The following is a 23,648-nucleotide window of genomic DNA, read 5'->3' as shown; positions in this document are numbered from 1 at the left end:
ACACCAATAGAGAGATTCTGTGCTGGGCCTCACAGAAGGCGCAGTCAAGGGTGGAAGTGTATGCAAAGGTTGCTTTGAGTCATCATGCTACCTGGATTCTGGGCCATCTAGGATTCCGTATGGCTCTTGGTGTAAATTAGCTCTATCCAAGTTGATTATAGGCTGTGTCACTTCCCACTCCTGTCTCTAGGCCGGGAGCTGAACGTGGAGCAGCACCGGGCCAAGAGAATTCTTCCCCAGCCAGCTGCAGCACCTCTATATCCCTTATATGCCGCCATATCAACCAACATACAGGGTCCAGGACAGGGACCAGAATCAGAACCTTATTTTAGATCATGTAGAGAAGCTGAACTATCTGTGTTGGGATCTGGGAGCCATTCCTAGCTCTTTCACTGACTTTGGGTATCACTTAACTTCCTTGTGTTTCAGTTTCCTCATCTGTAAAATGGGGAAACTTACTTCACATGGGCATTGAAAAGTTCTTTGAGATCCAAGGCATTCAAAGTATTTTGTATTAATTTTATATTCAAGATATCTCTGACTGTTAAACCAGTATCAAATCATGGTGGAAACTGGTTTACTTCTGACACTGGGTTCCTCACCATGCCTGTGTTGCTGAAGAGCATCACGCCATTTTTCATCTGGCAGAAGGCGGCTCTAACTAGTTTGAATGTGAAGGTTTTTTTCCAGTACTAATCACAGGCTCTCTGTGGCAAGAAAAGCATTGCACTGCATAAACTGCCAGATGCTATGCTGAGCAAAACGAAGTAATTTTTTTTATTTAAAAAAACAAGCTACACCCATCTTTCCAGCTTCCGTTTTATTTTTTCTAAGCCAGATAAAAACAAACCCAGATAAAACATGTGCCTAAGCATTCCACTTGCAGGAAGATGAATGCATTTGTGTTTAACCTTTAGATGACTGTTTTCTGCTGCACCTCCTGTGCATCTTCGGTTCCTTAATATGCCATGTAATCCTTTGGAACAGATGTGTTAAGCAGCACGTAAGGGGAGTGAAAGTTTTTTGTTCAGATGCTTGCTTTTAGTCAAGCAAGGGCTTATTTCAATTCAGCATCCCCATTCAGTATTTTACTAAAAAGCTAAATGACTCCTCTGCAAGCAATGGCATTCCTTGGCAAAAGCAAACTTGACAAGGTACGTAAGTGCAATTTAAGATCCAATGTTATTTCATGCGTGGGTGATGAAAATTTTGAAGAACTATTCTCTTTAGAAAAAGCTGATATCAAATCTGCTGTCTTCCCTCAGATTTTTATTATTGGGGACATTTTGCATGGAAACAGCATCAGTCCCTCCTTATGAATTTATCTGCTCCTACTGTTGGCTTTCCCTCCTGAAATGACATCACTCTGTTTGCGACAACAACTTCAGGTAGCAGAAGTGAACATGAGGGGCAGATAATCTCCCAAGGGAAACCGTCCCTATTTCTATGCAAAGTGCCCCTTGTAATAAAGATGCAAGAGTAGACAGACATCTGACATAAAAGCAGATTTATTTCTCAATGAAAAGCTTTTCAAACCTTTTTCCCCCTAAATTGTTTGGAGCTCTGAGAATATATAATAGGAATTCTATAACAAGACAAGCAACCAAAGTATTCTTACCAGTCTAGCCTCATACTTTGTAGTAGTCAAATCTAATTGGTAGGTCAAGACATCAACTTATAACTATAGATTTTTCTAATTTATCTTAGCAGCTTCTTCTCCAAAGGGGGAAACAGATAAGAACTGGGGAAGACTTACGCTGCTATAAAAAGACATGAGAGTTGTTCTCTCTTATCCTAACTGTTGTTTTTCTACAAAATGCTGTCCAGAAAAGAGAGGAATTTAAGAGGAAATGAAACCAATAAATTCGTACTCCATCTATTCAAAAACAAGTATTATTAGAGGAACTGCTACACATTCCTGGAGGATAAGGATGCCCCACAGAATGATGTAGGCATATACTGTATTTATACTATAAACTTTCCATTCTGGTTTGCTGAAACAGTATCTTGTGGACTAAAAAATTTTCACTGGAAATAAAATCTGACAGCTCTGGATGGTTAGTTCTAGCAGGTCTTATGGAATATCTGTCCTAATGAGGCTGGTCCGCCAAAAAAGATGCAAGCATCTAAGACGTATTTTGGTTGAGATTCTCAATCAAAAGCTAGTTTAGGACCAGAAACTCCATTAGCTGGAAGGAGTTGCACAGCCTTGCAGGTTAGTTAAAAGGCTGAATAACCAGACCCAAAGGTGGAAGATCTACTTGGCCTAGACAGTCTAAGACTGCAAAATCTCAGTTCTAGTAAGTTATATGGGTAGCAGACTACCAAATTCTTAAGAAAATTCGGTAAGAATTTCAGTGCAGAGGATTTTAGTTATGGAAATAAAATACTCTTATGATTAATTATTTGTTCATGCATTTAGTTCATTGTTGAGGTATTTCTTATATTTTGGTAATTACTTTTGAAAGCCTAGGACACTATTTTTTACTTTTATACAATTTTGTTATTATACTTGTAATTAAATCTCTCTTTATTCTTTCCTTACATGGTGGTTGCAGTCAAGGAAGGAGGATAATATAAATCTAGATTGATTATCTCCACAATAAGCTACTTAATGTGTTCAAGGGGACCAAAAAAATAAATAAATAAATAAAATAACCTCTCTCTGAAACTGTTATACAAGAAACAAAATGAGAATTAACTTGTAGACAACAATTCTACTTTATATTAAAAACCACTGACAGAAAGTCCAAATTCTATGTTCCCATTGGCTAACTGGTCTATATTCAAGGATGACATATTGCACATGCTCAGAAGTACTAGGTTTTAAAAAAAGATGGCTGACAGCACACACAAAATGATGATCTCCACCAAGGGTAAATCAATAGTGCCTGTGTAAAATACCTCCTTTAGTTCATCAAATTATTAAATAATTTTGACATTTGTAACTATCATTTGGGCAATATTTTACAGCTCTTCCCCTTAAGCCCAAACACTATATTTACATACATATGCAGACATACATGCTCCACCTATCTCTTCTTATAGCTTGTGATCCTATAAGCTGCCTAGCTGACAGGATTCTGAGACCATTACACGCCACTGTAACCATGCCTCAGTGGGTCACAACTGAGGATGCCAAGATACACCCCAACACTGGTGGCTAATCCCTCACAGGATATACCAAACCAGCAACAAAAGTAAACTTCTGTTTCACCACATGGGCTAGCAAGAGGACATAAAGGCAGTTTCCTCAGGCATTCCAGTTCTTTCCTCAGTACCTGAGTCACAGGCTGCTCACTCAAAGAATTAGCACGGAGACATTCATGTTCCAACAACCCAGTCTCCCCGACGGGCTGACCAAACACAGCCATTTGGTCATCATAGGGTAGTTTAAATTCCCTGACAATTTTTATTCCATCTGAAACCTTCTTAAAGCTATCCACATTAGGTGTCTCTAACGCAAAGTCAGTGGATCCATTTTCAACAGAAAAATTCTGGCTGCTAGGAACTGAAACTCCTTTGGTCAAATCACTTTCACCACACCCCATTTCATTTACAGCAAACTGCTTGGAAAAACTACCATGAAGATTTTTCCTCTTCAGGAATCTTTTAAAGCAACAATTTGTCTTTCACAGAAATTCTGCCCTTACCCTCTTCACCTAGGGCTTGCTCTAAAGGAACATTTTCCTGAGCAACAGACTCTTTCTGGGTTTCACTTAAATCCAGAATCACCTCTGACCCATCAGGAGGATTTTCACACAACCCCCTTTTAAGCAAGCTGATAGACTTACTAGATAAAAGGTTAGAGGCACTCTCTTTCCCTTTGCCAACACACAAGCTTAGGAATCATTTCCTCCTTCTTACAAGTTTCCACACTGTTAGTGGGTAACAAAGTCAAACCACCTTCATGCTCTTCTTGTGCCCTAGCTATGATTATAGGCGAGAACTTTCTCCAGTGCTGGTGGGTGCCCACGCCCCCAATGCCCCTTTCCCTGCCCCGACTCCACCCCATCCCCGCCCCTGGCCCCACCCCCATTCCAAACCCATCCCCAAAGTCCTCGCCCTAACTCCACCCCCTCCCTGCCCCATTGGATCCCTTCCCCAAATCCCCGTCCCGGCCCCGCCTCTTCCCCAGAGCACCGCGTTCCCCCTCCTCCCCGCGAATCAGCTGTTTCGCGGCGCAAGCGCTGGGAGGCACAGGGGAGAAGCAGGACGCGTCGGCGCGTTCACAGAGGAGGCGAAGGCGGAGGTGAGTGGGAGCAGTGGGGCGGGGCCGCGGGGAGCTGCCGGTGGGTGCTGAGCACCCCCCAATTTTTTTCTGTGGGTGCTCCAGCCCCAGAGCACCCACGAAGTCAGCACCTATGGCTATGATATAACCTGGCTAAACAGAGTTGTCATACCTTTACCCAGTAACACACTATCAACAGGCAAAATAGAAGCACCAGAATTGTCTGGGATCTAGTTATGACACCAACTGGATGCGACCTAGTTATAATGTCATTCTCCCTAGCAGACACAAACTTAGGACCATTCCCTTCCTGGGCTTTAGTTAAATCCAGATCCAATTCTGGGACAACTGATAAATTTTCAAGTAGCATAAACTGAGAAGCATAAAAATAAAATAAAATAAATTAATGGAGATATCCTACCTCCTAGAACTGGAAGGGACCTTGAAAGGTCATCAAATCCAGCCCCCTGCCTTTGCTAGCAGGACCAAGTACTGATTTTGCCCCAGTTCCCTAAATGGCCCCCTCAAGGATTGAACTCACAACCCTGGGTTTAGCAGGCCAATGCTCAAACCACTGAGCTATCCCTCCCCACTTTCTGTCTGCTTCACAAAGAACTAGAGGGGAAACTTTTCCTCAGCAAGCATGCTGCTATTCAAAACAGGCAAACAATGGGAGTTATCCTTTCCTTTGTCCCAGTACCCATGGCTGATTTCAGACATATACTTAGAAAGTGAGACAGTTTCTTTAACAGGCAAGTTGCCACTCCCAACAGATAAACTGCTATTCTCCACATTATACTGGGCTGCTTTAAACAAACCATTTCTACCTTTTTTAGGCTTATTTTCACAAACTTTACTTGCCAATAATCCATCACTCATAAAAAATGTACCTTTTTCTTCCTCAATTAGGGCTTCAACCTGACCTTCAACTTTAATTTGCTCTAGAGAAACCTTTTCTCCATAAACGAGCTCTCTCGTTGCTTCATCTAATTCCAGATTTACTTCTTAGGGCTTGGCTACACTGGCGCTTTACAGCGCTGCAACTTTCTCGCTCAGGGGTGTGAAAAAACACCCCCCATGAGCACAGCAAGTTACAGCACTGTAAAGCGCCAGTGTAAACAGTGCCCCAGTGCTGGGAGCCTGTAAACTAATCCCTTTGTGGAGGTGGAGTACCTGCAGCGCTGGGAGAGAGTTCCCGTGGCAGTGCTTTGAAGTTTTGAGTGTAGCCACGGCCTGAGATATCAGAGATAAACAGCTATTTTTCACCTTCCCCAGGTTTAAGTAACCCTCTCCCTGGCCATAGCAAAACTGGTTCAAGACAAACAACTGCTCAGAGTAATACAACATACCAACATTGTTATAAACTGGACTTTCAAGAGGATACAGTTCCTGCTGTTCTTCTATTGCTTTTTTGATTTGGAGCTCAAGTTTGGCAGTTTCTTGTTGCATCTGGCGAACCCCCTCCTCAGCAGCCAGCCATTCCATATGCCTTGCATGGGCTTTTCTTTCTTTGAGCAGCTTCTTTTTCCATTTTAGCGATCCTTTCACTAGCTTCTCTTTCCAACTGGGCCAAGGCTTGCTTCTCCTGCATTCTAAGTTCTGCCAGTCTTTGTTCATGTTCAAGACACAGGCTCTCTCTCGGGGCTTGAAGTTTGATTGTTTCTGCTGATGCCTTCTGGCTCATCGTCACTGATCTTTAACCTATAAAACTCTCAATATCAAATTTCAAATTTTGAAGAGCACGGGGTTCTGATCCAAAGCTTAATTGACCAGGTTCTGTGCATCCTAAACAGACTATGCCACTGTAACCATTCCTCAGCGGATCACAACTAGGATGCCAAATTCAGGACCAACTGATGAGAAATAGGGCAGATACACCTCAAGACTGGTGGCTAACCCCCATAGGACACACCAAACCAGCAACAAAAGTAAACTTCTGTTTCACCACACTGGCTAACAAGACGACATATAGGCACTTTCCTCAGGCATTCCAGTTCTTGTATCACCACCAAAAACACTGGATTCAGAGATGAGTGGTTCTTTACAACCAGTCTCATCAAATAATAGGTTCTTCTGATCCCAAGGGACCAGCCACACACCAGGTCAATATATAACTTAGATCTTACCCAAAAATCATGCTGATGCCAATCCTTTAGTATCTAAAATCTAATGGTTTATTCATAAAAATAAAGAAAGATGAGAGTTAAAATTGGTTAAAGTAATCAATTGCATACAGTAATGGCAAAGTTCTTGGTTCAGGCTTGTAGCAGTGATGGAATGAACTGCTGGATTAAGTCAAATCTCTGGAATACATCCACAGCTTGGATGGGTCATTCAGTCCTTTGTTCAGAGCTTCAGTTTGTAGCAAGGTTCCTCCAGAGGTAAGAAGCAGGATTGAAGACAAAATGGAGGTGTTTCTAAATTAAGTTTATAGAATATCAGGATTGGAAGGGATCTCGGGAGGTCATCTAGTTCAACCCCCTGCTCAAAGCAGGACCAATTTTCCAAGGCCCTTTATAGCACTTGCCATGTGGAGGCCATCCCATTGTTCTTACTGTGGAAAATTTCAGCAACAAGATGGAGTTTGGAGTCACATGGGCAAGTCCCATGTCCAGGCATTTCGCCTAATCACAGCAGGAAATTCCATTCAGTGTAGATAGGCATTTCCCATGGTTCATTGTCAGTTAAATGTTCCTTTGATGGGTCACTCAATTTGACTAGTCCCTCTAAGATGTGCTGGCTAGCTACCTTGTGGGTATTACCCCAGGAGCAAACATTTGAAATCCAAGTATACAGCCAATACTTAACTTTAAATACAAAAATGATACATGCATTCAGATAGCACAATCATAACCTGCAAATCGTAACCTTTTCATAGACACTTCACTTGACAACCTTTGTACAAGATTTGCTGCAAATATAGAACAGTGGTTGCAACAATGATCTATATGGTCATATTTTAAATCAGACAACATCACAGCTTGTGATCCAATAAGCTACCTAGCTGACAGGATTCTGAGACCTACAGTAGATGCAATGTTGCGCTCCTAGTTCATCAGTAGTTTCTGATGCCAAAAGTTACTGAACAGTTAGCCATTGGATAAGAGACTTATCACCCAGAATGTCAAAAGAGAAACTTCAACCCATAATCGATTCTGCAGCTGATTTAAAACCCTGCATTTGAAAAAATTATGTTAGTGCAGCTCTTGGGGTTCACGACTTACTCTTCTGCTTTTTCCAGTTACAATAGAGAAAAATATAGTGCCTAACTATGGTCTCATCAAAGTATGTGTCTGAGCATGAGAGGTACAATCTATTTTTAAAAAATGAGAAACATTAACATTTATCTAAGAGTGGCTACTGTTACTGATGGAGCCCTGTTACTGGTCAGAGTCACATGACCATATGAGCTATAAAGCTTTAGAGGGCAGCACAAGAGGCAGAACACATATGGAAGGATGACTTACAAGTATAAAATATGCAAACATGAATTTTTTTTTTTATTTTTTTTATTAAAGGCCACAGGAAAATCTATTGTCCTTTCTGATGAAAATGGATCTCCAACAAGAAACTTATGCCGTAAGTACAAGCATTATAGTCAAAGGTATTACTTCTCCACATCTAGGGTTGATCCGTTTTCAGCAAAAAATTTCAATTTCCATATAAATGATAAAAGCAGAAGATAGCTGTAATACACAAGTACCAGATGGTTAATTTGTTTTTTTAACTAGTTATGTCCTCTAATGACATATTAGACAGAAAATATATTAATGCAATGTTAATGTTCAGATTTTAAATTGAAGAAGTCAGGAAATTCAGAGTTGAACTTTGTGGGAACTTCAATTCTGGATCCGTGGGCTTACAGAATCATAGAATATTAGGGTTGGAAGGGACCTCAGGAGATCATCTAGTCCAACCCCCTGCTCAAAGCAGGACCAACCCCCAGACAAATTTTTGCCCCAGATCCCTAAATGGCCCCCTCAAGGATTGAACTCACAACCCTGGGTTTAGCAGGCCAATGCTCAAACCACTGAGCTATCCCCATGTCTTTTCATTTTGTATTATAATCCCATTAGATCTCAAATTAGGCAGGGCCAAGCAAAATTAGCACCATCAAAAGTATCTCAAAAAGAAGAACAGGAGTACTTGTGGCACCTTAGAGACTAACAAATTTATTAGAGCATAAGCTTTCGTGGATGCATCCGAAGAAGTGGGCAGTAGCCCACGAAAGCTTATGCTCTAATAAATTTGTTAGTCTCTAAGGTGCCACAAGTACTCCTGTTCTTTTTGCGGATACAGACTAACACGGCTGCTACTCTGAAAAAAGTATCTCAATGCAGCTATCACTTACATCAGTAGGAAGTAGTTTTGCCATTCAACATGTAGCACTCTTTGCTGGGTCAGTGCTGAACCAATGCTCCAGCTAACATCAGGCTGGACCTATGCTCTCTTTTGAATGAGAAAAAAGGACCTGGCAACTTGTGGCCATTAAAAATCTCAGCTTTTGTGTGCATACACAAAAGGGTAAAAATAGAGTGTTAGCCTCAGTATAATGGCCATATTCTCACTAAGGTAGTTATATTAGGCTACTAAATTCCATATGAAGTTTCAACTAGAAAAGAAATTAACTTTTGGTCTTGCCCTGCTGTATAGTGTACGGTTAATAAGTCACTGCATTTCATCCCAGAGGTGGCTGCATTTGTCTTCTAGATGAAGTAATTCCATTTATAGATTTGCATTTCATTTCTGCAGTTTTGGGATCTTCTGAGAAACATCTCTCAAGATAGATGGATCATACAATGTAGTACAAAGCAGTATGCAGAGGCCTCAGATTATAGAAAAGATGCAGTACTACTGTATCAGCAAAATCGACTATCACATATTGCACAATGACATAATAAAAAGCCCTCTTGTAGCTCACACACCTACAATAGTGATTTTCTGAGCCATTAAAACCTCAAAATATTGGGAGCGTGTGGTTCTCTCTACTTTTCTCAGAACTAGATTAACAAGTGAAAAGAATTTAAAAAGCCCACAAAACAACTGAGAAGGGATTGCAGGGAAGTATAATGGAAACACTCTTCTCAATTTTCACTACAGAACTGCTACAACAGCAAATGCTTCTAGGGAATTTTAAATTTTTAATAATTGGCATCCATGCATCGTTGTCAAGCAACAGCAGCTCTCTCTCTTCGTCTTACTACTTAGCAAATGCATTAAAGTGCAGTCCAGAAAAAAAAAAAATTGCACATCATAGAACTGGAAGAGACCTCGAGAGGCCATCTAGTCCAGTCCCTGGCACTCGTGGTAGAACGAATTATCATATCTACACACACACACACACACACCCCTTTTTGAGGGGAGACGATATTGGACTGCAACTCATTTATTTCTGGTTCTGAGTGCTACTAAATATTTGAAGTCCATAGGTGTGTATATCCTGCTATGGGAGCATTATAGGGCAAATCCTCCCCATTAGTTTCCAAGTGTTAAGAACTCAAAGTTAAGATAATTCTGTTATTACCTTGCTCCATCCACTGGCATGAGCGTCTGTCTCCTGAGTGCGTTCTCGGTATTCCTGATAAGTCACTGGCCTGCAGGAATTAAACCAACACCAAAGGTTATAAATGGAAAAAACGAAGATTAAAGTTCCTCCAGTTCCCGGGTAACTAAGTGTTCACACATCCACTGCATGCAATTACAAAGCATGTCAAAATGAAGCTTAAAATTAAAGTGCCGCTTAAAAATTAACCAGACAGCATTGATATCTTGGTGCTATAATCCAGAGTTATTCCTTCAGTAAAACAAAGCAAATTCATTTTTAGGGAATTAGGTAAAGAAAAACTGATCATCCTGCAAAGGGGGAACTATCCTCTGGCATTAATGGTCCATAAGCTCTCCATTTCCTGCTTACCAGTTACCAATAGGAGCAGGGAAATCAATGGAAGATAAAAGAGCCCCCTGTCTGTAGGAGGCCATCTGAAAGATATAGTGTGTATATTTCTAAAGGAGCACATAGATGGTTAACAAGATCGGACAGTTTGTAGAGCACTGCAACAAAGACAATTTTGTGCTAAGGGTTTAGTATAACTAAGTCGGTCTCTGAGCACACATCATATGCTAGGCAAATGAAAGATCTACAAAACTACTATTTCTGTGCACAGGTAACTCACATGGGTCACCTAAACACTAGTTAGCCTGTAGAGATCTTAGCACAGAAGAAGTCTCATTAGCACTATGTACTGCATCAAGAAAAAATTAAAGTGGAACCAAATCAGTGCTTAGTACTCATTCTTTTTCTACAAAGTTAGAGAAATTTCATCATTAGCTGATGTGACAGCCTATGGGCGGCACTATGCCCTTCCATACACAAGACAACTTCATTTCTTGGCCCAATAAAAACTGGACATAAGGGAAGTTGTTGCATTTATTAGCTTCTGAAGATGGAGGACATAGTGGCTAGACCACGTTTCAGCTGGGAGGATCAAGGAACAGAGCTGATTGGCTCCACAAACAGTCCTGGTCAGATACTCTAGATGTAACAAGAGACCTTTTCTGTGGAACTGAGGGTAGCATCTTTGAGATTCAGTCTGGTGGATCTTAGCTGGTCTATGAACAAGTGCAAAGAGACCCAATTTGCATACCCAAGAAAGTGTGACAATCCACTCTCCATTAATACCAATTTAATTTATTAAGTCAGCAACTGGACCACTTGATTCACTGCAAGAAGGTGGTCTAGTCAAGGAACTACTTACACATCTCATTACCTCTCAAAAGCCTACATGAAAGTCACTCTCCTCATAAGGGCTCATAGATCCCTCCCCAGTGCTCGTATGAGGTACTATAGGCCCACAATATCAGAACTGAAAAACTTGGCAACTGATACTCTGGGATTTCAGTACCTTGTCATTTAAAAATATCAGGAACAGCTATGCAAGAAGAGTTCTGGGAGAGTAATACTCAAAGAACGGGCAGAGGACACCTGAAAATCTCAATTTCCTCCTACCCCATTAAGTTTATATATCTACAAATCGGAAACAGTGGAGCCCAAGCTTTTCCAATGCTGTCTTCACAGCCATATTTATATAGATAATCTCCCAAACTGGCTCATCAGAGCCCAAGATTTCTATGCACAATTTTTGGACATCAGATGCATTGTTATCCAGTGCAACCAGAATAGGAGAAAGTCAGTTTGGCTCCCCTAAAGCCCAGATTGCTCATACACACTTAAAAAAAAAAAAAAAAAAAAAAACACACACAACCAAAGCAACTCTACTATCTAGCACCAGCACTTTAACCAAGACACTGGGACATCAGTTACATGCCCTATTGGAATTTAAACTGATTCCTAAGACGAAAGGCCAGTTCTTTATTCTCTACAGATAGCCCAACTGCCCACACTCTCTTGAAAGGATACAGTCAATCAACAAGTAAAATAACCCCCTTTTCTGTCTCATGTGGGCTCCTTGAGGATCCACCCCACTACACAAATTTTTAAGTAACAAAAAAAGCTGACTTACATTTAAACACGTTTCTGCGCTACCTGAATGTAACTTCTCTATTATTTCCTACTTGTCCCTCATTTTAAAGGCCAGGAGCGTGACAAGCTGAGAGGTACGTTCCCACAATGAAAATGTGGAAATAGTTCCATTGGCAGATGTGCAACCAAGACAAGTTTAGCAACATCTGGGATACCTAAAATACAGAGATATCAACATTAGCCCCATGGTATTGCAGTTACAGCATCAAGAACCTAACATTAAGATTACGTGTTGAGTGGGGATGCTAACCTGGTTTCAGTCCAGTATCTAGGAAATTTATGGTTTGCCAGATATCAACCAGTAGTTTAAAAGTATGTCAAGTGAATCTTGGAGGCTCAATGCTCAGAAGTTAAAAGGGTGTGAAAATTGCCTTAATGTTCAACACAGCAAAGGAGTGTTTGTGCTATTGTTTCTCGCGAGAGAGAGAGAGAGAGCGCGAGAGCGAGCGTGCGGGGGGGGGGGCAAAGGAAGATTGGAAGAAAAACAATGCAACCGTAAGAATTTAAAGGGAAAAGTACCTTCCCACTGAGCAAAGCAAAATGACAACTTACTTGCTAAGCAGTATCTGTAGTGCTTTGTGAAGAGGTTCTTTCAGTTCCTGGGACACTTTCTCTCCAAGATGAGCTAAGCAATCTTCTATTGAACTCTCTGGATTGGCAGGACTGAATACTGGAGAAGTATGGCAATCAAACCCAGTGCTGGTGAAGGCTGAGGACAAAGCAAAAACAAACCCCAAAAACACTAAATACAATTGGCCACAAAACTGTTCAGCTACTATGAAGTCACATGAAATTAATTTCACATAGTAAAATGCCTGGCTTCAGAGTAAGAGCATGCTTGTATAACAATTTCAGAAAGACACACCAGGGGCAAATTCAGCCTGAAATAATTAAGTACAAACCCATAGATGTCTCTGGGCCAAACCATCCCCTCTAATTTCTTACTTAGAGCTTTGTGTTAACAGGAAGATCCACGCGTATATGTGAATTGTAAGCTATATATATTTTGCACAATTACTGAAAACCACCTCCAAGTTACACTTTTTCACAATTATACCCAGTGTGAAAGTTACATCCCTATTTACATCACTGCTGAATCTGGCCACAGACATGGCTAGATCTGCAACAACGCCCAAGTGCAATTCTTAAAATAATATTCTGTTTGACTACGATTTTTTCCATCTCTTAATTTCTAATGGGTTATCTAGTCCACCCCTGCCCATGGAGTGCTGTTCCCTACAATAAGTTATCCAGTGACTGGAATTTTAATCCATGATCAATGATAATCATAGACATCATAAATACTGTGTATAGACCAGGTGTCCGAGCGGACCTTCACTGAGATTATGTTTTGATGTTGTACACTCAAAGCTAAAAAACACATCAGCTAATAGTCAACAGTATTATTAAACCAATATAACAGGGCATTTTAGTATTCATTTCGGATTGGAATTTACCGGAATGTGACATTGAATCTAAAATTGCAAACACAAAAGTCAGGAAATACAAAAGTCAAGGGTCTCATAGCAACCTTAACTTACTCACCTGGCACACACAGTACACAAATCTCTCTAAAATATTCACACACCACTGCAAAGGTAGCTGCAATGATTTATCCAAGAGCAAAATTGGGTCCTTTCTACATAATCTGGGCAAGTTAAGATAAAAATTTTAGCTGTTGTATTTCTTGATTTGTTTAAAATTATAAAATAGAAAAAAATTTAAAATAGAAAAAACACAACAGCTATGTAACTTCTTGCTAATAAAAAGGATAACAATCTCAGCTGACTCACAGGGTACTTACATATTTGCATAATCCAAAATATATGTGGGCTAGGGTCTCAATGGTGAACTTCAGTAGCAGCATAAAAGCCACACCTACATCAATATTAAAATACAGAAGGGTGCACTTGAAGGGAGGTGCAAAGCTAGCTATATCGCATCTCTGCACTCCCCTGAATCTCCTGGCTGCTATATGCTGATTTAGTTCCCTGCATAAATTAGAGCAGCCTGAGAGTTGCTCTAACAGCTCATAACAGCTGTTATACTATTAACACCTATTACACCAGCTGGAATTGCTGAAGCACAGTACACTGGGGCCAACAGTGTTGATAAACATTAAAAATTAGATATTCTAATTTAAATTGAATACACTTTTGTTTTTAAAAATAAAAAATCACTCAAAATTAAATCTGTAATTATGATAACTCAAACCGATAACTCAAATCGGTGAAAGACTTTTGCTCAAGCTTTCTGAAGAAGTGTTTTCCTTTTGGAGACCAAGCACAAAAAATTTAAGGAAAAGAAAAGGAGGAGAATTTGAAAAAAAAGTTATGAGCATGAGAAAAATATTAACAAAACCGTTGCTAGAACATCCATTACCATCTCAACACTATAAAAGGAGAGGTTACTTATCTGGATAGTAACTTGAGTTTTTCTATATGTTTGTCCTTATGGGATTCCACCATAGGATGTGGTTGTGCCCATGCACTCTTGACCAGAGACGGTAAATAGAAGCATCTATGGCTCTGGGCAGAGCCTGGAAGACTCCATCACAGGGGGGATGGAAGGCAGGAGGTGGAGCACCCATAGGGACGAAACAGCTTGAAGAACTCAAGTTATTGCATAGGTAAGTAACCACTTCTTTGAGTATATGTCCCTATGGGTGTTCCACCAGAATCATAGAAGATTAGGGTTGGGAGAGACCTCAGGAGGTCATCTAGTCCAACCCCTTGCTCAAGGCAGGGCCAACACTAACTAGATCTCAGCCAGGGCTCTCTCAAGATTATGTTTTGATGTTGTACACTCAAAGCTAAAAAACACATCAGCTAATAGTCAACAGTATTATTAAACCAATATAACAGGGCATTTTAGTATTCATTTCGGATTGGAATTTACCGGAATGTGACATTGAATCTAAAATTGCAAACACAAAAGTCAGGAAATACAAAAGTCAAGGGTCTCATAGCAACTGGGCCTTAAAAACCGGGCCGGGCCTTAAAAACATCCAAGGATGGAGATTCCACCACCTCGCCAGGTAACCCATTCCAGTGCTTCACCACCCTCCTAGTGAAATAGTATTTCCTAATATACAACCTATACCTCCCCCACTGCAACATTAGACCACTGCTCCTTGTTCTGTCATCTGCCACCACTGAGAACAGCAGAGCTCCACCCTCTTTGGAATCCCATTTCAGGTAGTTGAAGGCTGCTATCAAATCCCTCCTCATTCTTCTTTTCTGCAGACTAAACAAGCCCAGTTCCCTCAGCCTCCCCTCATAAGTCATGTGCCCCAGCCCCCGATCACTGCCTTCCGTTGGACTCTCTCCAATTTGTCCACATCCTTTCTGTAGTGTGGGGCCCAAAATTGGACGCAATACTCCAGATGTGGCCTCAACAGTGTCAAATAGAGGGGAATAATCACTTCCCTCGATCTGCTGGCAATGCTCCTACTAATGCAGCCCAATAAGCCATTAGCCTTCTTGGCAACAAGGGCACACTGCTGACTCATATCCAGCTTCTCATCCCCAGGTCCTTTTCTGCAGAACTGCTGCTTATCCAGTTGGTCCCCAACCTGTAGCGGTTTATAGGATTCTTCCATCCTAAGTGCAGGACACTGCACTTGTCCTTGTTGAACCTCAGATTTCTTTTGGCCCAATCCTCCAATTTGTCTAGGTCACTCTGGACCCTATCCCTACCCTCCAGGGTATCTACCTCTCCCCCCAGCTTAGTGTCATCTGTGAACCTGCTGAGGGTGCAATCCATCCCATCATCCAGATCATTAATAAAGATGTTGAACAAAACCGGCCCCAGGACCAACCCCTGGGGTACTCCGCTTGATACTGGCTGCCAACTAGACATCGAGCCGTTGATCACTACCCATTGAGCCCAACAATCCAGCCAGCTTTCTATCCACCTGATAGTCCATTCATCCAAACCATACTTTTTTAACTTGCTGGCAAGAATACTGTGGGAGACCGTATCAGAAGCTTTGCTAAAGTCAAGATATATCATGTCCACTGCTTTCCCCATATCCACAGAGCCAGTTATCTCATCATAGAAGAAGAGATTCCCAAGCAGCATCTCAACGTGGAGGGAGATGGTGAGGAGGCAAATCAAGGCAATTCACTCTGGACACAGGTAGGATGGCATATTTGGTGAATGTGTAAACAGAGAATCAGGTTGTAGCCCTGCAGATATCTGCTATGGCGAGATCCTTCAGGAGGGCTATAAAAGTAGACTGTCACTCTATGAGGGGGATGTAAACCCACCACTTCACAGTGGGTCAAGATACAACCCAAAACCTACTTTAACAGTCTTTAAGTGGATATTGGCTGTCCCTTATGCCTTTTGGAAAAATATATAGTCAGGGGCAGGCCCTAAAGATCTTAGTCCTATCAAGGTAGAAGGTGAGGGCCCTCCCAATGTCTAGTGTGTGAACACTAGTCTCCGTTGTCGAGGAACGGAAAACTGAAAAACAAATCTCTTCGTTGACATGAAATTCCAATGAGGTTTTAGGCAGGAAATGAGATGAAGGTACAGCATGACCCTGTCACAGTAGAAAGCAGTGTATGGTGGGTCTGCCACAAATGCCCTGAGTTCTTCCATTCTTCTCGCTGAGGTGATGGCAACCAGTTATGAAGTCCGGAGGGAGAGAGATCAGGTAGCCATGAGTTCAAACGGGGGGAGGGGGTATTCCTCAAGGCACTAAGGACCAGATTAAGGTCCCATGGACAAGAGATGCTCTGGACAGGGGGAAAATAAATTGTATAAACCCTTAAGGAATCTGGCTATGGTGTATGGGCAAAGGCTGAAGCCTCTTCTATAGGTAAGTGGAAGGCAGTAATGGCTTCCAGGCATACTCAAACTGAGCATATTGACAACTTGTGTCTTTAAGGCCAACAGGTAACATAGGATCCTTGGGAGTGGTGCTTCTGAGGCTTGTAAAGAGCAGTGAAAACACCAGGAATAGAAGCGTTTCCACTTTTGCTGGTAAGTCTTACAAGTAGTAAGTTCTTTTATCTAGCAGGAAAATGCCTGAAAATTGGCTGAGAAATTTAATTCTATGCCTGAGAACCATCTAGGAGCCAAGACTTCAGGTTCAGAGACTAAAGGTTTGAATGGGTTAGAGAGCTGGAGCTCTCTGATAGGAGATCCTCCCTGAGGGGAAGGCAGAGACACATTGCCACAGAGAGATGAAGTAGATCTGAGTAACACTGAGAAGCTAGTCTCGGCCACGAGGGCACTATCTGAATAGACCTCGCCCCTTTGTCTCAGTTTTGAGCAAGGTCCTGAGGATTAGAAGAATAGGCAGCTAAGTGTAGAGCAGGACACAGGGCCAAGGTTCTAGTGGGGCATCTCCCAAGGAATTGTGGCCATATCCTCTTTGGAGCAAAAAAGGCAACATTTCATATTGGTTGAAGTTGCAAAGAGGTCTGCCTTCAGGAGGCCCCACGTATGGCAGATACTGTGGAAGTCAGAGCTGTTGAGTTCCCACTTGTGGTTCTAATGGCAGTTTCTCCTCAAGCTGTCTGCAACTGTGTGCTGAAGTCACGGTAGGCAAGCTGCAGAAATTTCTAAATGATGGGAGAGGCACCTGTTCCACAGCCTTAGCGATTCTGCGCATAAGGACTGGGCTCTTGCTCCTCCTTGTCAGTTTATGAAGTACATAGCTGCTTGTTGTCCAATATTGCCCTGAAAGTGTCCCTCTATGTCATGAAGAAAGTGCTGACATGCACAGTGGACTGCCTTTAGTTCTGGGATGTTGATGTGGTGCAGTCCGTCTTGGCACCCTGTAGGTGCATTCGCCAACCCAAGAGAGGTATCTGTTGTGAGGATTTTTGAACATGGCAGACGTGTATGTAGTTCCCATGCAGACCTTCAGACGGCCTTTCCATTACCTGAGAGAATCCAGTACTCAGTGAGTTACGGTAATATGTTTGGAAAGGCTCTCTCTGTTCGGAGCATATGTAGTCTTTAGACATGCCTGAAGACATCTGAAGTGCAGTCTCACATGCGGCATAACAGAAATGGCAGCCAACATGTGGCCCAGGAGTTGTTGGCAGGTCCTGTTTGCAGTTGTCTGTGGGCTGTGCTGTAGAGCAGAGATTAGGCTGGACATAGTGGAGAATCTGTCCTTGGGCGGGTAAAGCCTTGCCAGTTAGAAATCTAGCATGGCCACAATGAAGTCTGTTTTCAGGAATGGGGTAAATGTGGACTTTTTTAGATTGATGCAGAGGCCCAGAGAGGCCTGGGCCTTGGTCATTGCTAACTCAGCCTCTTGGGCAGAGCAGCCCCTAAGGAGCCAGTCATTCAAATACAGAAAGTCCGCAAAGCCCCACTGATGCAGGTGGGCCACTACTGCTGAAGGGTCCTTCATAAACACCCTTGGGGCCACGGAAAGCCCAAAGGAAAGGACAAGCTATTGGCAATGTTCCAAGCCTATGGAAAAATGCAGAAATGCTTCTTGGAGGGATGAATAGACACATGGAAGTGAACATCTTGGAAATCAAGGGCAATCAACCAGTCCTCCCAATCCAGGGATCATTATCCTGATGTGTGCAATAGGGGATAGGTGTTCAGGTTCCGAGGTTTAACAATCGGCCTCCAACCACCGCCTCTTTTGGAAGCCAGGAAATATAGGGAATAGAACCCTTTACCAACAAATTCATGGGGAAACAGCTCAATTGTCTTAGGTAATGAGCTCTCAAGCAGGTAGGAAGTGGGATAGGCAGTCTCCAAAGGGATGGCGGATGGCAGAATCCTGCAGCAGAAGATCTAGAGGAAGATGTTGTTTGAGGCCCTCAACCAGGTTATCAAAATGGTCACTTAGAAGAAAGTGCATGTTGAGCGGTCATGAAGAATGGTGTTCCCCTTCTGAGGGTCTGGATCCCCTTCTAGGGGGCTCCGTAGAGCTAGCGTAGATCTAATGTTGTCCTAGGGTCTTTAAAGGAGTGGAGCAAGGAGTCTTTGTGGCCACTGAAGAGCTTGGGCTCTTCAAATGGGAGGTCATCCACAGTATACTGCACCTCCCTCAGGAGACCAGGACACTCGCCACATAACTACTGTGAAATAGGGTCAGTGACGGGATGGGAGACATACACCATTATCTTGGTCAGAATGTAATCTTTTGCCTGCTTGTTTTTAAGTAGACAGAATAGTGGCAGGTGCCTGCTACAGAGTATATGCTGGTGATAACAGGCCCTCATTGATGGGTAGGGTGATCTTACTCTGGATATTTTACATATATAATCTTACGTAAAATATCCACTAGGGAACATTGAAACTCCTGGACCTCCGCCAAAGGAATCTGAAGGGATTCAAACGGAAATTTCATTAAGTCGTGGAAGGTCCTAAAGTCATCTGCATAGGAAGGCGGTGGTGGCATTACCACCTCACCACAGGATGACGCTAACTTGGCTAAAAGGGTCGACCCTTCTTCAGTCAATGGGTGTCTCTCCTCTTAAGTCTCCTCAGATGCCATGGGAACGTGCAGTACCGGGAAGTGATCTTGTGGTGCTGGTGGTTGCTGCAGTACTAACATGTGTTCTTGTTGGCCCACTGCAGAAGTGGATAGGAGAAGGGTTGCAAAGGACATTTGTTTCCAGGGAATCTGAGGCGTCTGCTGGAAAGGCCACCTCAGGGTATGTCCCTAGAGAAGCAGGGTGTTAACAGTGCTAAAACAGAGCCCTGTATGGAAACCTCCAAGTGTCATCCCCTAAGTAGAATAGGGGGGCTTTGTGCATTAGTACTGGTACCAGAGGCAGTGGATCAGATCCTGTTCTTGTGCATAAAGGTTCAGTCACCAACAGAAGCGGCAGGTTTGTATAATTCTTGGTGGTGCCCATTACAGGTCCAAGTCCTGCAACCCACCCACTCCCACCCCCCCCACCACACACACACACCCCCCTGCCTTGTAAGCCGATATATATTTTAAAATAATGGAAAAATGGACTGGAAACATAAGCGTTTAACAGTTTTCCTATATTGCACAATATCATTATCGTAAGAAAAAATTATTTAACTGAGAATATCAACTTTATTAATATTCTTTTGAATATGGAAACAACCAGGTACTCTACAATCAATAACCCTCAAAAGCAAATACTTCCCAAAATTAACACAAATGTAGCCCTTGTTTTGTGATGTTCTTTCGGAGGCAACAAATGCTTTTTGTCATTGTTCAGTTCTTGAAATGAAGTCATCCAGGAGACTTGAAATGTCCAATTCAGAGGTAGAGTTCTTATGAATGTGCAGAAATGCCAAGTGATTTAGACGTTCTTAGCCCATCGTCGTTCGCAAATAATTTTTCAGTCTGCGCAGGCAACTGAATGATCGCTCAGCGTTGCAGGTTGTAGTTGGAATTGTGTAGAATAATATCAGGAGAATTGTAACTGACATGTCACTCAAGCCTTCGTTTTGTTTCAGAAATTGCTTCACTTCGTTCACCGAATTAAACTAGCAATTTCTTGATCTGCAAATATCACTCAACATTTCTAAATGGAGAGATGGCCTCATGTTAATGTCACCATGGAAAGCTCACTTATTGGGACAATGTCCTGTTTTGAGCCATTTGCTGCATCAGTTATATCCTTCTCTAATTTTACTGCGAATGTAAAGCTCTCTGTTGAAAACCTCTGTTCAATGGCAACTTCGCAAGCATCAATGATCCCGACATATATTTGATGAAAATATTCTTTGGGGTCACTGAAGATGTAAGGAAGGCTTCCATGGTGAGCCATATCAGTGGCTTACGTTCTCAGGTGTGTAGGATCATCTAAATAAAGATTTCTTGCCTTCACTACTGTTGATTCCCAGAAGTGATTGTATGATGAGTCGGTGCGCATCCCGCTCAACACCTCTTGCAACAGGCCAACTTCCTTCATAACGCTTGCCAATGACATGTTTGGGCTTTGAATTTTTGCATTAGCTTCTTCTGAAACTCTCTGAATGCTACCATACGCTTTGGTGACTCCCTGAAGGCTTTGAGATCTTTCACCATCGAAAACATATCACGACATTTTGGAATATTATGTAGGATACCCTGGGTGGCAAGGTTAAGAGAATGTGCAGCATAGTGCACAAATTCCGCTCTTGGCTCTGGACCTTCACTTTGGCTTTGGAATCCAGTAAATTTGCCGGACACATTACTGGCTCTGTCGTAACACTGTCCCAAGCAATCGGAAAAGTGCAAATCACAGCAGAGAAATGTATCTTCCACAATTTTGAAAAGAGAAGCAGCATCCTTCACATCAGTTTGGTAAAACCCAATAAACTCCCCATAAATCTTCCAGTCTTCACTAGAAAAGAATCTTAAAGAAAAACTTACTTGTTCTTTTCTTGACAAATCAATAGTCTCATCCATTACAATGGTGTAAAACTTTGAAGCCTTTATCTTTTGCACAATTTGTCTTAGCACCATCATTGCCATCATTTTGATTATTTCATTGTTAACCTCAGGTAACAGCCATTTTGTGCAACTAAGCCACTGTCTCAGTTCCTCTGAATCTGTACTGCGTAGCAACAAGAGCTGCATCAAATTTGAATCCCTCATTATATATTCCTTGTTGAGCTAGGTACTGAACACTGTTAAAGATTTTGTGCAGTGCATTCCTAGCTGATTGCGATTGTTTTCTGTAACTGGCCGACATTAGTGCAGAAACATTTACCTGCAATTGCAGAGCAGCATACTTCAGTACCGCTTCCTTGTGACAGGAGGATTTTTCGTATGATGTAAAACCACGCAATGTGTCTCCAATTTTGAAATCCAGACAAAATAAACGTTGGTTTGGCCTTCGTAGAAAATATTAAGATCTTCTTTTCAGAACAGTTTTTGCAAACTGAGCAAAAAGCTCACTATTGTACTCCAACCATGTAAAAATTATAGCCAAGATTGCTGAAAACTTCTTATCTTATAGATTTGCCGCATCTTTCTTTTGTATAACTTCAGTTTGAAAGCTGGGTGTCGAACGCAGGCCATCACTTGATGAATTATTTTCCTCTGTGTAACTTTATTAAGAATGTATCTATTGTTGATTATTACTGGTCCTGCAAATCAAAAATTTGTTGCTGAGATAAAATGAAGCTACAATGCACCGGCGCCACAAGATTACAAGGGCCAATTAAAAGTGGAAAGTCAGAAGCAGCACTCGCCTGTTTCAATACATTATATTTTGTTGTACCCATATACAACCAATTATATAATTTAAAGAGAGTAAAATAATCAAGTATTGTGCTAACCACGATCATACCCCAAACTGACCGCCAAATTGAAGTTGCATATTTTTCCCCTCAGGTGAGGGCTCTGGGGATGAGGGGGTTCATGGTGCAGGAGGGGGCTCAGGGCTGGGATGAGGGTTGGGGTGCAGGGGGTGAGGGCTCTGGCTGGGGATGCAGGGCCAGGGATGAGGAGCTTGGGGTGCAGAAAAACTTCCCCAGGGCTAGGTCCAGAGAGCACACCCCTCCCCCTCAATACTCTCCCCCAGTGAGCTCCAGGGGAGGGGTCCCCTTCTTCCTCCCCCCAACAGCACGCTCATCCTGCACCACTGTCACCGCACATGCTCCTAGGGCCCCTATCAGGTCCAGGAAACCCCCTCCCCTCGCCTGTGGTGGGTGCCGGGGGTGGGCTGCCATCATGTGTGGCCTCCTCCCCTTCTGCTGCCCCTCACCGTAGCTTCACTGGGGGTGGGGGAATGGGGCTGCCCATTGCCCAGCATGGGGCAGGAGCGGTGACTGGGGGCGGTGGGGGAAGAAGGGGCAGAGTGTCACAACACTCACCCAAGCCCCAGCTGCTCAGATCCAGGAAGCCCCCTTGCCTCCCCTGTGGTGGGCGGGTGCCGGGGGCTGCCATCACATGTGGCCTCCTCCCCTGCTGCAACCTGCTGTCCCTCACCATAGCCTCATGGGGGATGAGGCTGCCTGGAGTGGTGGCTGTGGGCGGGGGGGCACGGATCACATGGTCAGACACTCACCCAAGCCCCAGCAGCTGCTCAAGCGAGGTCCAGACTCCACCTCCCGGAACCCCCCTCAGCGTTGCCTCCCAGTGGGTGCCGGGGGAGGGGAGGGCTGCCAATCATGTATGAGCCTCCTCCCCCCGCAGGTGCAGCAGCCGTCTCAGCCTGCCGCTGGCATCACTCCTGTGTTGTAGGCAGCAGTGACCACCAGCAGCAACAAGGAAGCGCAGCGCGGAGCAGCAGGGCAGCCTCCCGCTTGAGGCAGGGATGCTTCGGGGCCTGGGGGAGGCGCGTGAGGGCGGCAGGCAGGGGACGCTCAGCTGGAGGTGCGGGGGCGGCAGGCAGGGCCAGGGGAGAGACCCGACTCCGAACATTGGTGGAGCCGGGCCCCCCGGTCCTGAATATTCCTGGAGCCCGAGCAACACGGACCTATACAACTCACTGCCCCTGGTCACCAACTGTAGAAGCAGCACTGGGGGAGAGGCTCTTACAATACCCCTTAAGACAGGGGACTCCAGTTTCTCCAAGATGAGGAGATCCTCAGGGCAAAGGAATCCAGAGAGTGCTGGTGGGCTACGATAGCCTAAGACGATAATGGAGATTGATGTAGGACTGGGGACGGCGCATACAGTACCAGAAAGGCAGACTAGATGATATCTCTGTGCTTGAAGTGTTTATATCTCATGGAGGGCAGTCCTGGACAGGGAGCCAGGGGTCGGTCTGGCTGATCTCAATGTTTCCAAGAGGATGTCTGTTCCAAAGCCCTTGAGATAGTCTTAGGGTACGTCTATACTTACCTCCGGGTTCGGCAGTAAGCAATCGATCTTCTGGGATTGATATATCGCATCGTGTCTAGACGCGATAAATCGATCCCGGAAGTGCTCGCTGTCGACGCTGGTACTCCTGCTCTGCAAGAGCAGTACAC

At 43.3% G+C, this 23,648-nt stretch overlaps 1 protein-coding gene across 4 annotated transcripts in view; it reads right to left on the bottom strand.

Moving 5' to 3' along the window:
- BCL2L13 (BCL2 like 13) overlaps positions 1–23,648 on the bottom strand; it is a 68,539-nt gene that overhangs the window by 24,829 nt on the left and 20,062 nt on the right. For 2 of the 4 annotated variants that reach the window (XM_034781356.1, XM_034781366.1), the window contains exons 4-5: positions 12,324–12,480; positions 9,756–9,825 (exon numbers count right to left, since the gene is read on the bottom strand). In XM_034781356.1, the coding sequence (XP_034637247.1) occupies positions 9,756–9,825; positions 12,324–12,480 (227 nt within the window). Of the gene's footprint in view, positions 1–832; positions 1,004–7,729; positions 7,918–9,755; positions 9,826–12,323; positions 12,481–23,648 lie in introns of those variants that run through there. The other 2 variants (XM_034781387.1, XM_034781376.1) reach the window with 2 other exon arrangements.

The sequence above is a fragment of the Trachemys scripta genome, chromosome 1, assembly GCF_013100865.1.
Source record: "Trachemys scripta elegans isolate TJP31775 chromosome 1, CAS_Tse_1.0, whole genome shotgun sequence".
Lineage (NCBI taxonomy): Eukaryota > Metazoa > Chordata > Testudines > Emydidae > Trachemys > Trachemys scripta.
This window is presented reverse-complemented; position numbering and strand designations above follow the sequence as displayed.